We start from the raw sequence: 15,051 nt of genomic DNA on the forward strand, positions 1-15,051 counted from the left end.
CTGCTTTAGTTCTTGCGAATTGCGTTAGTGCCACATTTGTAGACGCTCCGGTTTCCTCAGTAGCCCATTCATTATTGTTTGTTTTACCTAAACAGACTACTGAAGAGACCTCATTGACTTTCGACCACTCGAAGCGACGCGCACGCAAGTTTACCGCGTTCTCGGGCACTTCGTAGATCCAAACGCTGTTTCCCACGTCGTTTTCAGGACGATTAGTAGTTAAGGAGAGCACGCTCATACTCATAACCTACACCTCGAATCATATATTTTTCCGCAGGTTGCTCAATTACATCAGTTTCGTAATACGCTCCCTTAATGTTAGGAGCATCGTTTCACAGTAGAATTGATCCTACTGTACCTATGTACTAAATCAAATATATGTTAATCACACGCTTTTTCTATCATTCTTTGTAGCTTACGCGGGTTAAACTAATTAGTTCATGCTATACAATGATTTGCTTATTCAGTCAAATGTATTTGCTCTTACTGCATAAGCTAAAGGTGCTAAAGGGTGCGGTCCTGATTAGGAGAATCAGGGTTGAGCTAGTGATGCACCTTTGCCAAAGAATAAGGTCATACATTTCAGAGTTAGTAAGCAAGTAATTAGTAAGTATTTGAGAGTGAACTATGTTAAAGGCATCACCCCACGAATCTGAGGTGGTGCAGATTTCAGGTGGAGTATTCGTATACGAGTTGGGAGACTACGGAGAGGGAGGTGATTCCGTCCATTTCTTGCTAATTGCCGTAAAAAACGGCCCGGAAGATGCGGCGCCGCACAAGACTGGCGCGCTCCAATCGAACCTCTGGTACAAAATGGTGCGCCAAAACGAATGAAGCCGTATCTTCCGGGCCGTTTTTTACGGCAATTAGCAAGAAATGGACGGAATCACCTCCCTCTCCGTAGTCTCCCATCCTGTATACGAATACTCCACGTGAAATCTAAACCACCTCAGATTCGTGGGGTGATGCCTTTAAGTAGTCGTAGTCGAAGTGACTCTCAGGCCCTGAGGCGAACACGCTGGACTGTTGATCCTTCTTCGTAAATTAATTCCGTTAATTCCGTTAATTTAAACAAAATAGACGACCTTAGGATCTCCCTCGCTAGAGGGGTCAGAGCCGTTCAGTTGCGAGGCTTCACTGGTACGGCTCCTCATCTTATTATCTCTAATGTAATAGTTGCTCATGTAGAAAATAAAAATAAATGTAAAAAATAAATTTTAAAAAGTTGTGAACCTTGTAAATAAAAATAAAAACAAAGTGATGTAATGAGCGACAAGAAAAACCAAAACAGATGAATAAAAATAATTTTCCAGCACTAGCATTAATGCGCGATTTAGACCTGATTTTATCGATGAACACCCGCCCCTGAATGAGTACAGGGTTGGAGCGGATTTTGAAAGGTTGAAACAAATGTGTGTAGCTTGATGCTAAGAAACCTAGGAAAGCTAGTAAGATGGTGCTTTGGAATAACTAAGTTATCTTTTTCAGAAGGTGCCTGCTATTTGTGAAAGCTAGTTGAGAAAAAACTGGAGATTTTATCGAAATTCCAAGCTTCTTCTCAACTGACTTTTGAGGAAGCAAGTAGAAGTATAATGAAGTAGAAACAAGATCCCAGTAAGGGAAAACGTCCTCAATAACATTTTTCAAACCGAATAGGCTTTTAATAGTTATGATCTGAGTTACTTGAAGTCACACACATTTGGACGCACAGCCAATGGTTCTAATTTTTCACTTTTCTTCGCTCTGTGACTACGGTGGCGTGATTAATTTGCTCGCCATTTTTTGATAGAGCATCAAAGATAACCCTCGTGCGCAATTTTTTATTTGAGTGGGAGTCCTGGTTCTCTCTGAAGCTAGTTAGGATAATCCAAAAATAAGAGGAGAAATTAATTACTTTTCCAGATTAGGTTCTTAAATTATCAGGAAAGATGGAAATACCAGATTTTGCGGAAATATAGTCAAGTTCCCCTTGCAATCATTCAAAATTGAACCGCGTGAAATTCTCTCTGAAAGTCGTTATTTAGCAACTCGCGCCGAGTTTTCGGCGATAACAGGAAAAGTCATCAGTTGCTTAGAAAATACGCTCATTTATCTTTTTTACGCTACATGCAAAAACCTCGCTTTTCTCAGGTATTGCTCCGAACGTGTTGATGAAAGCGGCAATACACGGCGCTGTGCCTCCCAATAACGGTCCAGTCAAATGTCACTGGGCGTCGCACCAAAGTACACATTGTATAGCTATCTTAATGAATAAGCTCTTCAATATAAAAGGTGAAGTAAAAAGTTCAAGCGCGTTTTCGCTAGATGTCTTTAGTGAGCCATATCTGACGATTTAAATATCGCATCGGAGCATACTATACGGCGATTTCAAGGGGACATTGCGAGAAAAAGAACCGGAAGAGATTTTGCCCGATCGCGGCGAGCAGGCCCAAACTATTGCGAAGCCCGAATTAACGGCCAAGAAGGTTTTCTTGCGTGGTTGGGCGGATTGGAATGGATTCATCCACCACGAGCGCCTCCCATCGAATCAAACACTTCAAATTCCTATCAGCGACTAACCAGATTGCCCACACCCGACCAGAAACGGGCAGAATTGGCCAACAGGAAAGGTGTTGTGTTCCGTCAAGAAATCGCCAAGCCGCGCACATCTTCAACGACCCTCCGAGATCTTGGATGAGCGGTTCAGGTGATATTCGCTTGGTACCTAGTCCAGACTAGGTACCAAGCGAATATCATCTTTTCAAGTAAGCGCAAATTTTTTTGATGGTAAAAAACTGGTCCAAAAGAGAAGCTTGTGAAAATGAGGTGGTCAGTAAGGACGACGATTTCTTCAATTGCGGAATTATGAAATTGTCATCAAAATGTGAAAAAGCTATCGAACAAAACGGCGCATATTCGGTCATTCCTAGATGATGTAGTGGTGCAAATGTTTCCCTTTTTTCTCTCGTTCTTTCCTAATAATGAGTCACAAACGCGCGATTTTTGCATTTCACCACTGTCATTATACTGGAAACTATAAAAGATTAGAAAAGGTTCGTGTAGGATTGTCAAAAGAATTACCGCACGATTGTTAGGTCCTTAGCTGCTGAGCTGGCTGAGCTTCAATACATTGGACCAGACGTAAACGGGAGAACGGAATCCTTTGACTGAACGTACTATTTTTACACAATAGACAAATTCTACCAGCAGTTGTACCCTTTCAAATTTCTCACAGTAGCAAAATTTAGCCTCTATTTGGCAGCGTGCTTATCTGAATAATTCATCCTCTTCTTTTGTTCTGTTAGCAAGTTGTTGTTTTGTTTAGTTCCAGCAAGTTCCTCAGGTTATTGCTGTTAAGTGGGTCGAGTATTGTGACCCATACTTTGCTACCTCATCACACGTATTCCAGCTCCTAGAAATTCCAGTTTTTGACCCTTCAGGAGTGTGCCGGGCACTAAATAGGTGCAAACCGGCCTATTCTCTTGGTTGTCAACTTTTTTTGGCAATAAATACAGGAGGTTGGTCCTTCAGCCTGGCCTCGCACTTCGTTTTTGGTGCAGTTGGTACTAATAAATCGACATATCCACAGTTTTGGTGTTATTATTATTAATAAAAGGCGTCACCTATTGATTGTTAGTGGTTTGATGGATCTCTATGGATTTTCTGAAGTTAGTCTTCATTGCACTTTGGAGTAATGTGCAGTGATTTTATTCGAAAAAATAAAGCGCCGCGATGATTTCAAACTCTCTTTACTTTGATTATCCTTCCATCGGATAGGCATTTTCATCGACAAACCAAAACAGAGGTTAATAGGGCGCATGCGTCACAATGAAATTGATCACCTTTCCAAATCTCGCTGCTTTTTCTAAGTCCAATGAAGCGGTCATTAAATTAGTGCAACAAAAAAAAAACCGCCCGTGTCTTCTCCGCACATCCGAACGCCTTTCTTTCGCTTAATATCGCGTTCGGATCTGTGATTCGTCCTCTGATTGCAGGATCTCCGCCAGTTTCATTGAGTCAATGCTTTTCTTGCTGTCCATTCTTGCTACAGGTGAGGATTGGAGTAATAACAGTTCCTTCTTTATTATTTTGCTTTCATCTTCTATCATTCTATAGGATTTGTAGAAACTGTCTCGTGAAATATGTATATCTTTTAGTATTTCTTCTATGCCTATCCTTTCTATGTATTCCGCTAGTTATTACACAAATCGCAGAAAATATACATCTAATTTACGTAGGTGGTATAAATTTACAACTATTGCAAGTATAAAGTATGAGCCGATAAAATTGGTCTTAGAATTGGCTGTTAGGATAAAACAACAACGATGACTCGGTACTTCGGCAGCCCCACCCGGAAGTCCTGCAAGGGGTCGAAGACGCGCCCAAACCATTTTGACTTGGAATCGAACGCGTAGGAGCATCCCTAAGGGACTGACCTCTGGCATCCCACGCATTCTGTTCATATGAATAACCAAAGAATGTAGACCAAACTGTATGTAAACTTTCCCAATAAAGTCTAGTCGATAGCGGGGACTGAAACCGTCATAAAATCAAGATAAATGAAAAATTGAGACAGCTCTCATTAACTTATCGCTGCGTTTCACATTTGTTCAGTAAACGTGCTATGTCGCAGGAATGAGTACAGCTGTTCATTTTCGCAAAGAAGTTTTTCCTTTCACCACTGTTTCACAGGTCTCGGTAAGAAAAGTGTTTCCTTTCTTCAAAACGTCATAAGAGCCGTCTTTCCCAATCATGAGTGAGGTTTTGTTCCAATTAATTCTAAGGACTGCAGATATTTGATATTACCTTCACTAACGCTGGGTGTGACGTTGTCGGTAAGCGGTTCCGCTGTGACTATGCGAGCGACCAATCGTTGCAAACTGCCCAGTGCCGACCAAGCCTTTAATCGCTCCGGGGTTGACATATTGGTGCCAGACTTGTCTTAGAGAATAAAAACATCGACTTGTTACATCGAGTAGCCCCATCAAGTCATTGTATAAGCTGGATACACCTTCGTAAATTTCAAACTATTCTGAATTGAAGTGAACGTATTGGAACGCACATACCAACCGTATTGGTTGACGACACGCTATCATTTATGCTTCATACCTTCGTTACTCTATAATCCAGTGTTCAATAGGTTTATAATCCATGAAGTTCGAGGTAGTGATATTTGAAAAAGCGACATACCATAGCCGTATGTGTTCATAGTGAATCGTTTATGCTGGCCTTAATTCAGTTTTTGCATTTCAGAAAAGTCAAAATAATAATCTATCTTTGACATATCTAATAAAGCTCATTAATTTCACAGTAATTGGTAACATTCCGTTGACAAAATTAGTTGCTTGTCTGAATCTGTCTCTTGATAGCACTTTTATCACTATTTAGTCATGGCAATATTATGGCGAAGTCCGTATACTCGGGACTTCATTGAGGCTTCTACACAAATACCAGATCATCTGTTACACGTTCCCGTAGGCCCGTGTGTTCATAAATGAATAAATGAGTACAGTGAGAGAATCTACGCAATGAGCTCCTTGTTGAAAAAGTTTTCTTTTCTTATTTACCAAAAAAACAATTTGACAATCAGCATTAGTCGATATCAGAGGAAGTAAGAATTATAGTAAAAATTATAAATTCACTTGTAAGTTCTTCGACAGTAAAGTGAATAGTTTCCGCATCTCTGTAATGACAATAACGATATCAGAGGTTTCTTTCCGCACGACGCTTATAGGCAGCATACCACGAATCTGGGGGGTGTGGATTTCAGGTGGAGTATCCGTATGCGGGGTCGTGGATTATGGAGACGAGGTGGTTCCGCTCATCTCTCCCTGCATCACTGCAAGCAGCCGGCCCCTGAATGCTGTTTTGTACGATGCCTTCTGTTGCAGCGCACCACCCTTGTATGCGTAGCGTACCTTACTACCTATCGGAGGAGTCCGAAGTGAGTGACGAATCGCAGGGAGGAGGCCCAAGAGATGAAGCGTTGCAATAGATGGCGTCCTACAAAACAGCATTCTGGAGGCGGCTGTTTGCAGAGATGCAGGGAGAGATGAACGGAACTACCCGGTCTCCATAACTTACGACCCCGTATACGGATACTCCACCCGAAATCCGCACTACTTCAGCTTCGTGGTATGCTGCCTTTATGTGTCCAAAAATGTCTTAGAAGGCTTTCCTGAATTTTCCAATCTCAATTTTTTTCCAGTTTTTTTTTTGAAATTCTTAAAAAAAACTTGCTCTCACGGCTCTCTCAGCAGAATTAGCAACTTTCCGTGGCTATGCCAAGAAATCTCCTATGGATTATTCATAGATCTTGTTGAATAAACCTTTGATTTATTGAGTTGGATGTTAGGAAAATCTTTTCAAATTTTAAAACGAAGACGAATATCTATCCTGTTTCAAAAATTGCAACGCCGGACTGGAAAAGCTTCCATTGAGTGCTTAATTGGATTTGCTAAACGCGAGTTACATCCGGAACACGTGCGCTAGATATGCGTTTTAAGCGGATACGCGACCGAACTATTTCATCTATTCGACGATAAAAGAAAAAAAAAGACACTTTCCTCTTCCAACAAAAAGAATTGTGAAAAATTATAAAATACGCTTGTGGTTGACGTTGATATGTAGATGGTTTAAGGTTCATAATCATGATCCTCATGATTATGATGGAATGGCGTTTCAAACACGAAAGACTAGAAAACTAGAGAGGAAGTTGAGTTCCACATTATTTATGACGAGCTTATGTGCTGAACCACCCAATAAAATCCTTAATATTACTATAGGCTCAAGAATTCGACCTTCTTTGAATCCTGATATGACTTTGCAACTCGTCAATAGTGTATTAGAAGTATATATCATATTATATTATGTTATATTATACTACATTGTATTGTAATATACCATATATTATATTATATTATATTATAAATTTATTGAGATAATTAACTAATATCACTGAGTGAAGGAGAGAAAATTATGGCCATAGAGCAACACAATTATATTATTTGTTTTAGTTTTCACAATGGCCTATGGCGTATCAAAATCACAACCGGCTGATGATGATCTGTTCCTTGCGTTAGACAAAGAACTGGAAGACTTCCTCACTAGAGCACTTGATGTTGGGTCGTCGAAAATAGAACGCGACGAGCTTCAGAATACCGAAGGAAGTGGAGAATCGCAATTGATTACACCGACTGGGACGTCTCACACTACACACGAACCCGATTCCCAATTAAATACTACTATGTCATCTTCACCAAGCATTGGAGCCTCCTCGGACGAAGCAAACAGAGAAACGGTGCAAGTACAACCATCCTTCTCAACAGTAGCTACACATACGCTTACTGAGCCGGAAGTGGCAAGGACCGTGGCGGACCGCATTGTGGAGACGAATCTGGATGAGTTTCTAAACTCAACTGAATCTCTTCAAGCGACATCTGGAGTTTCCACTCAGTCGATAACCACCATCAATTTTTTAACAACACAAACAGATTTCTCATTTTTCCTTACCACCAGTGCGACTCCGACAACGATCGCTGAGAGAATGCCACAAATAATCGTACGTGACGCAAATCACACCGTCGTGGGATGCATCGCTGAAGCTACTTGCTATTCAGACAGTGATTGTGAACAGGTAAAATTATGAGCTGTCTTGAAGCTATGAGTTTTGAAGTCTACACGCAGCCAGCGCTGAATATGCTCAGCTGAGTGAGTGTCGGTCGGGAAAGGCGAAGATGAAAAAGAGCGTAAGCCAAGCAGAAAAAGAATGTACCGTGCTGTCAACGTGGTGTACTAACCCGACTGCGCACACCGAGCATTTGTGTTACGCATTTTGCGGAAGCAACATAACTGTTATTGAACTCTTTCTCGTCTGCTCTGAGCTTCCTTAGAGGTGCGGTGTTCAAAAATAACTCTAAGTGGTGGAAAAGGTCAGCTCTATTTTGTTTTTTATTTTACTTACATTAGAAGTGTCTTAACAGGGGATAGAACTATTTTGGAGAGCATCAACAACACTAAGAACGCTACAAGTAAAGCAATGAAGTCTTTTCAAAACTGCTCTCACATGAGTCATTGATGAAATTCACGTTCATTAATTGAAACTGACATTTCCAATACTGCTTCGACTTTTCCCACAACTTGAAAGAAAAGTTGACTCTGCTTTATTTCTTGCTTTGCTGTTTCTTTTCTATTTGTGTTATCCAGATAAAATCGATATTATAGGGCGTTTGCCTTGGAGCTCTTCTCGGAAAGTGCAACTGTCATGCATGCGTGGCAAATGCTAACTGCGAAAACGACTCGAACTGTGGAGGATTGCGAAAGGCTTGTCAGGATGGGATTTGCAGATGTGCTCACGTGAGTCAAATTTTCACCAACAAGTCATCCATGCGGGTAAGTCATTCAAATGATCCATACTGTTTTCAGGCTCTTGCCTTACATGGTTTTCCACTTTACATAGAAGCTTTAACGAAGTTCTGTTCACAACGGACATGTTTGGAAACGACTGATTCTTGCTTTGGACTACCGTGCGGGCGCGGTATATGCTCATGTAATTAATGTACAACGATAAATTTCAAACACTGCAGCTCCATTTGATGTGAGCGCACAGTATAAATGAACTGAACAATTGCAACACAAATTTTTGGGTCACTATACAAATAAAGCACTTTTTCAATTACACAAATCAAAGAACCTTTCGTCATGTGCAAGTGAATTTTGGAAGAATGGCACTGGAGCTTTGTCTGCAAGGACGTATAATAATGACGGTAGAACGGTAGATCACCTGTATCACCTGTGCTACCGCTGTTCATCGATTTGCTCGAGCGGTTACCAGTAATACTTCTATTTGACCCGATCGCGCGCAAGTGTTGTCCGGAGCATCTCTTCTCGCGAGGAACTCGAAGAGCGTCGTATTTCTCTTTGAGGAACTTTGTAAAGAGGTCTGACCATCGGGTCGGCGGTCTTGCCGCGGTGCGTTTCATGTCGCGTGGTATCCAATCGCTTACGGCTCTGGTCCAACGATTGTCGTTGAAACGCATCACGTGTCCAGCCCACCTAATTTTGCTTTCCTTTTTCTCTGGTCTTCAACCGGTGACGTAGGAGTGAACTTCGAATCCCTTCTTTCATTTGCGTAAAGCGAGTTACTCCTAGCGTCACCCTTTCAATTTCGCGTTCTATGACGCTGATCGCATTTTCCCCCTGCTTGCGGAATGCCCACGTTTCTGAAGCGTAGGTCAAAGCAGAAGGACGGTGGTGTTGAATAGATGAGCAAGGAACCGGATGTTCTTGGTCCTTTTCACTACATCCTCGATGCTGTTGAATGCTACCCAAGCCGCTCGTTTCCTTCTGCCCAGTTCGGAGGTCAGGCCGTTCCTCATGTTGATTTCCCGACCTAAGTATACATAGCTAGAGAATTCGGATATGTTCGTTCCGTTGAGCATGAACGAGGCATCAGAAACCTATCCATTCCTCATACGTTGCATCTTTTTCATGCCCGTGGCCACTGCGTTGCTTTTCATCTCTATGACTCCTCTGTGCATCTGTTTCCTTGCACCTTTGTCTCAGGTTGGTAACATGCCTTCCTTTGAAGGTGGAAACACGAATGAAATCGGCTGCTTGAATAGTAGCCAGCAGTTTACATGATCCGACGTGATACGTTATCTTTGTCAGTACGATGATTCCGCTCACGTCATTTCATGTTAACATCATTCTATAATAGCTGCTGAGGAAAACAGGAAGATATCCCATAGTTAGTGTAATGTTTTGAAATTGTGTCTATATTGTATTGGTATCAGAGGAATGTTTGAAACTGATGTTTGAATACTCTTAAAACGTAGAACTGAAGCGTTTAGAAGGAAAACTATGGAATTTTTTGCTTTTATCTATAGCAAAAAAGAAAAAAGAAAACGTTGTTAGAAATATAGAATTCTGATTCTGCAGAAAACGTCACTACTATTAATTTTTGACTAATTTTGATTAAAACTGGTCAGGCTTTAGCCGGACGTTCAGACTGGTGTATATGTATATGTATATATATTATCGTTATAGTTATATATATATATATATATATATATATATATATATATATATAGTTATATATAGAGTTATATAGAGGAGGTAAAAGTTATTTTATTTCTCTGAACATCCTCGACATGTGATCTTCCAACACGATCCTAGGCTATTTCATCTTTCTTCTTCTGAATGCTATTGCGTAGGGGTCTACAAATATGCTGAAACTGAACTGACAACTAACTAATTATTGGACGAGCAAGCAAACAAACAGTGGACAGACTTACAGACAGGCAATCAGACAAACAGTCACATAAAGAAGTGGACAATCACAGTGATAAAAACAGTTATTATTATTACGTGTAAGTCTCTTTGGAGGACGAATATTTCAGTTCAATAGTTTCTTGAGAACCGAGCCACCCCCCAGCCCAACAGTGTTTGAAAAAACCAGCTCGTGAAATTACCTGTTTCATCATAGCACCTTGCTAAATAAAGAATATCAGTAACTGAAAAGGACATTTTTCTGGAGCGAAATAGTCAGATCCGATCCAGATCTTGCCGATGTTTGCGTAGACGCAGTAAGCACAGGTTTCATCCAATTCATTTTCTAGGTTTGAACTCAACGCTCTTAAATTAGTTTGTCTTTCTCGCAGAAGCTGCATTAACTGCTATGAAAACAAAGTTACTGCATTCTGGCAACATTTATTGCATATTTGTGTTTATTTCTACACTATGAACTGTAGTCTTTAATGACTTGTTCGACCACATGGATAGCTGCTTCAGGAGTATCGTAAGCAACCTGGAACACAAAGCATGAGATTATGTCATTTTTCTTTTCAACTTTTCATTAGCCTACATGCAATACTGAAGCTCGCCATAATTGTCATATACGTAGAGAGACCGGTAAGACGGACAGAATTTTTTATTGCTGAAAAAGAACTAACCATATGTCCTCCCCTCAATATAAGATAAAATGACAGGTTGTTGTGTCGTTTTCTAAAGCCAGCTAGAGGAAAAGATTTAGTGCTGAATTTCGTTTTTGTTGCAGTAGTGAAAGATTTCATCCCGGACCACGTCAATCTGTTCATCCACATCTCAGTTCCTAAACATTGCTGCCATCGTTAAATGTACACCTTCTGTTCTGACTTGTTCACACCCAAAAGTTGTTATTGGTATGTTTTCCCAAGAATCTTAAGTTCTCTTTCCGCAAACATACTGATGGGGAGGTCTACGTGGCCAAAGGATAAGATAAAGTGTTCTGCGCTTGATCCACGTGCGGATATGTAGCCTTATCTCTTGGAGCCCAAACAGTATCGCGGATCAATGTTCTCAAATTCAGACAAGTTTGGCAAACAGGTTAAAGCCTTGGCTGTCATGAAAAATGAAATGAAATGAAACTGTAATGAAAAGAAATGAAGAATGAAGAACTATCAGCAGCACAAAATTGTGCTAACTTCTTATCACTCTTGCGACACTCGCTCCAGTGTAGCAAAAGCTCTCTATGTCCATTCTTCCAGAAACGCGGGACAGATGTCTCTAAGGACATTTTTGATTGGAAGCTCACCGATAGAATCGCAAATGAGATCCAGATTTCCATTGTATACGATAACATTTGTGCCGTTGTTTAGAAGGCCGTCAACAGTATCCCAGTTTGGTTTCATAAAGTCCTCCGATTGCATATTAAACACAGCACTCGATTGCGCTAAACACTTTTCTAAGGTATTTTTCTTGGAAAATCCAAAGTACCAGGAAAGTACCCCCAAATTTCACAGTGTTCGGAATTATTCCCAGCTTCTCTCGAACTGTTGTGTCCATATAATTTGATAACGCATCTTTCTGGTAGAAACCAACGTGGCGATTAAAGAGTCGGTCTGTAAATAGCTGGATGTTGGTTCGGGTCAGGGAAGGTAGAGGATTTTAACAAACACAGTCACTAACCCATTACTGCAAAGGTTGACCTCTTTCTTCGCTTTTTGGACCAGTCATCCTGTCCACCGTATTTCAGAATGTTGTACCATGACACTCCACCAGTTTCCTTCAATGGCAGTCATAAAGAAAGTGCAGAAAACAAATACTTCTCTTACGGTTTGAGCCACGCACCGCACCGATAAGATCCTCCATATTTCCCCAACATGTGGTGGCTTGTTTCCATTGATTCTGGTCAACATTCTTTTGGCAGTTTTTGGCCTCTGCGTTTACGCGGGCCAACTGATTGCTATCCAAGTAGGACTGAAAGAGATACAAACTACGAGCGTGGAGAAATAAGCACACAAGGAGAGATTTCTGTGTGAGCGGAGAAAATGTCGAACAAAACCTACGTTAGCATAAAGAAATTCGCCCCAACTATTCACATAATCCATGGCAGAGATCCATGAATCGCCGAGAGCAACGCCACGGAAATTCAAACGCAAATTTCCAGCAGCAATTTCCTGAAAAACTGATGGATACTGCTCTGGATGTCAATTGTGGTCACTTTTGGCTGACGAACCTCTGTTATGACACGAGCGAATTCGGCACTCATTTTACCACCGTAGCTCTCGCAGAAGATGAAGAACGGGCGAGTACGGTACTCAGGATGAACGGCAAGGAATTTTTGCAGCCAAGCGAGCAGATCTTGTCCAATTTCGGCAACATTTTTCGTATATGAGCCGGTCTCTTCGACGTACGAGAAGCCTGAGCCAACAGGATTGTCCACATAAACCATATCAGCAAGTTGAAGCTGAAGCGGAGAACAGACAGCTTAGATTTTTAAAACTCCTCTTTTTGGCTGTTTTTGGAATTAAATTGCAAGGAGACAATGCTGTAAGCCAGTCTTACCCACGTAGCCATATTATCTGATGAGTTCATCAATTTTGGGCCAGTCTCCTCAAAATTGCCAAAACCTGTGCTGGATGCTCCTGGTCCTCCCTAAACATTTTTGCTTGTCTGCTGCATTTGTTCTTTTAAACCAAAAACTCTCGAATTAAAAAGAGTTCATAGGAAATAACCTGAAGCCAGAGAATAAGCGGCCGATTATTAGCGGGCTTCACAGCGTACAACCACCAAAAGGTGTGAGCGCCAGTACGTATATCCGCATAGCCCCAGTCTTCATCGTACTGGAAATTCCATCTTATTCATCAAAAATTGAACTGCTTCGAACCTATCTCCTCCTGCATTAAATTTAAAAAGAAACAAATTGCTCGATGTTTAAATCCTTTCTGGATTTTTGGATGCATTTCTGATCTCTTGATGAGTCAACGACCATATGTAGGCTAGTTTCAATACTTTAGAACGAAAACTTTTCTTTTATTTAAACAAAACCCTCGAAATCCCTTAGAAAATCCAGTAAGCCTTCAAAAAACTACACTCACTTGCAGAAGTCCATTCCACGTGTTAACTGTGTTATGTACAGCGTAGCCAAACGAACTACTGGTTAAAATTATCGCCAACGAAAGGGCAAACATTTTCGCTCAAAGGAAGATATTAAAAACAAAAATTGTAAACACAAATGCCAGCCAATATTACAAATATTACAAATGTTACATCTAAACTTTTGTAGCAAAATATAACCGTGAAGAAAGAGACAGATGACGTATAGATACACATGATACGGTGCACATAATATGGTACGGTACATAAACGTTGCTTTTCATTCTGAGAGAAAAAATCACAGAAAGTGACTAGCAAGAGGTTACAGCTGCAATCTACCAGTGCTGCTTAACACAGAAAAAAAGCAAGAAAAACAGTATGTAAGCTTTTCGTACATTGTGAACAAAGAAAACGGTTTGTAACGATAGGATCTTAGATTAGAACTAGCGTAATCACTACAATGTTATCTATCGCTAGCGGTATTAGTACTAATCCCAAGTACGGGTCAAGCGATAAGTGAGCAATTGTAGGAGTGTCATTCCCGCATGAACGAGGAACACGAAGCATTAGCACAGTCGCTAGCATGGAACTGTGAATTAAATGTGCAGAACGTATTTATGGACTGAGATAAAGACATACTAGTCCTGACTGTAGTTTTTTTGTGTAATCATGGGCTTCAAACACACAAACCATTAAAGTGACTTCAAAAAAAAAACCGCTGAGGTATAGAGCACTATTGCTGAAACCCTACTTAGTCGCTGGCAACATTCCGTCGTGCTCACAAACGATGCCGACCTCATTTTCGATAGGTATTGACCTAAGTACATAAGTTATTGCGGACGGTTCGCCCACAATCAGAGCCCGCGAAAAATGCGAGACTTAGGGCATTTCGAGGTTCTTTAGCGAAAAAAACCTTTCTTTCCTTGATCTACTTGTTTGTCAAATCAATCGGATGAGGAAGAACACCTCCACAATTCGGTCTATCAGTAGGAGGGGATATCAAATTGCCACGTGCTGGGTGAAAGATCATTAGTCGGTATGAATTCTTCCAGAACAGTTTTCCTAAGAAGTCGATTAATTGCAGTTGTCTACGTCATAGGAACTGAAAAGTATGCAGAAATGGAATTTATTTTGTTTGTAGCATTATCTTTGCCAATAGGTCGACTTGATCACTTGAATTTGTGATGATCTAACAAGATTTTTTTTATTGAACGGAAGAAAAACACTTGTTGTTATCGACATTAAAGTGGACTTCGCCAACCATCAGAAATATTGCACGTTTACCTGCTATTATTCTCTCAAAATCCTAACGATGCCTGCCTAACCTTCTTGCATGATAACGCACTTATGGACTTCAAAATGCAATTTTTTTTGCAGTCTCAGGGCTTTTCACTCCTTTTTTAACGATAGCCCTTCTATTTCTTTCTATCAGAAGGTCTGAAAATGTTCTAAAATCTATATTCGCCCACTGTGTGCACAAAATTGTTCAACGCATTAGATTTATTTTACTCATATTTTTCGCAGGCTCGCCGTTGTTTGATCCAATTCGTCTGAAAGCTTTGATGTGAATTTTTTCTTATAATGAGTAAAATTTTGAAAGAATAGTAAAAAGTGGGAAAGGTGGATGCTTAAAATTAAGAAAACAAGATCTGTCATTGACTAGGAAATGAAATTTGTGGAAGTGTGGAGAGTGTCATTAGGAAATAGAACTTATTC

At 40.6% G+C, this 15,051-nt stretch overlaps 2 protein-coding genes across 2 annotated transcripts; one reads left to right on the forward strand and one right to left on the reverse strand.

Annotated features, from left to right (window-relative positions):
• Window positions 1-3,999: 3,999 nt before the first annotated feature.
• On the forward strand, window positions 4,000-8,535 carry RB195_014182 (uncharacterized protein; the record flags this gene model as incomplete). Its single annotated transcript, XM_013452905.2, has 4 exons — window positions 4,000-4,030; window positions 6,996-7,615; window positions 8,203-8,334; window positions 8,404-8,535. 4 exons carry the CDS (start codon window positions 4,000-4,002, stop codon window positions 8,533-8,535), a joined length of 915 nt encoding a protein of 304 aa, XP_013308359.2.
• A 2,182-nt stretch (window positions 8,536-10,717) lies between these two features.
• Window positions 10,718-13,430, reverse strand: RB195_014183 (uncharacterized protein; the record flags this gene model as incomplete). Its single annotated transcript, XM_013452904.2, has 11 exons — window positions 10,718-10,786; window positions 10,932-11,089; window positions 11,552-11,689; window positions 11,745-11,858; window positions 11,926-12,022; window positions 12,088-12,216; window positions 12,306-12,416; window positions 12,476-12,706; window positions 12,805-12,894; window positions 12,975-13,082; window positions 13,338-13,430. The coding sequence occupies 11 exons, from the start codon at window positions 13,428-13,430 to the stop codon at window positions 10,718-10,720; spliced, it is 1,338 nt and encodes a 445-aa protein (XP_013308358.2).
• Between the last annotated feature and the right edge of the window lie 1,621 nt (window positions 13,431-15,051).

Source organism: Necator americanus, chromosome V (genome assembly GCF_031761385.1).
Source record: "Necator americanus strain Aroian chromosome V, whole genome shotgun sequence".
NCBI classification, from domain to species: domain Eukaryota; kingdom Metazoa; phylum Nematoda; class Chromadorea; order Rhabditida; family Ancylostomatidae; genus Necator; species Necator americanus.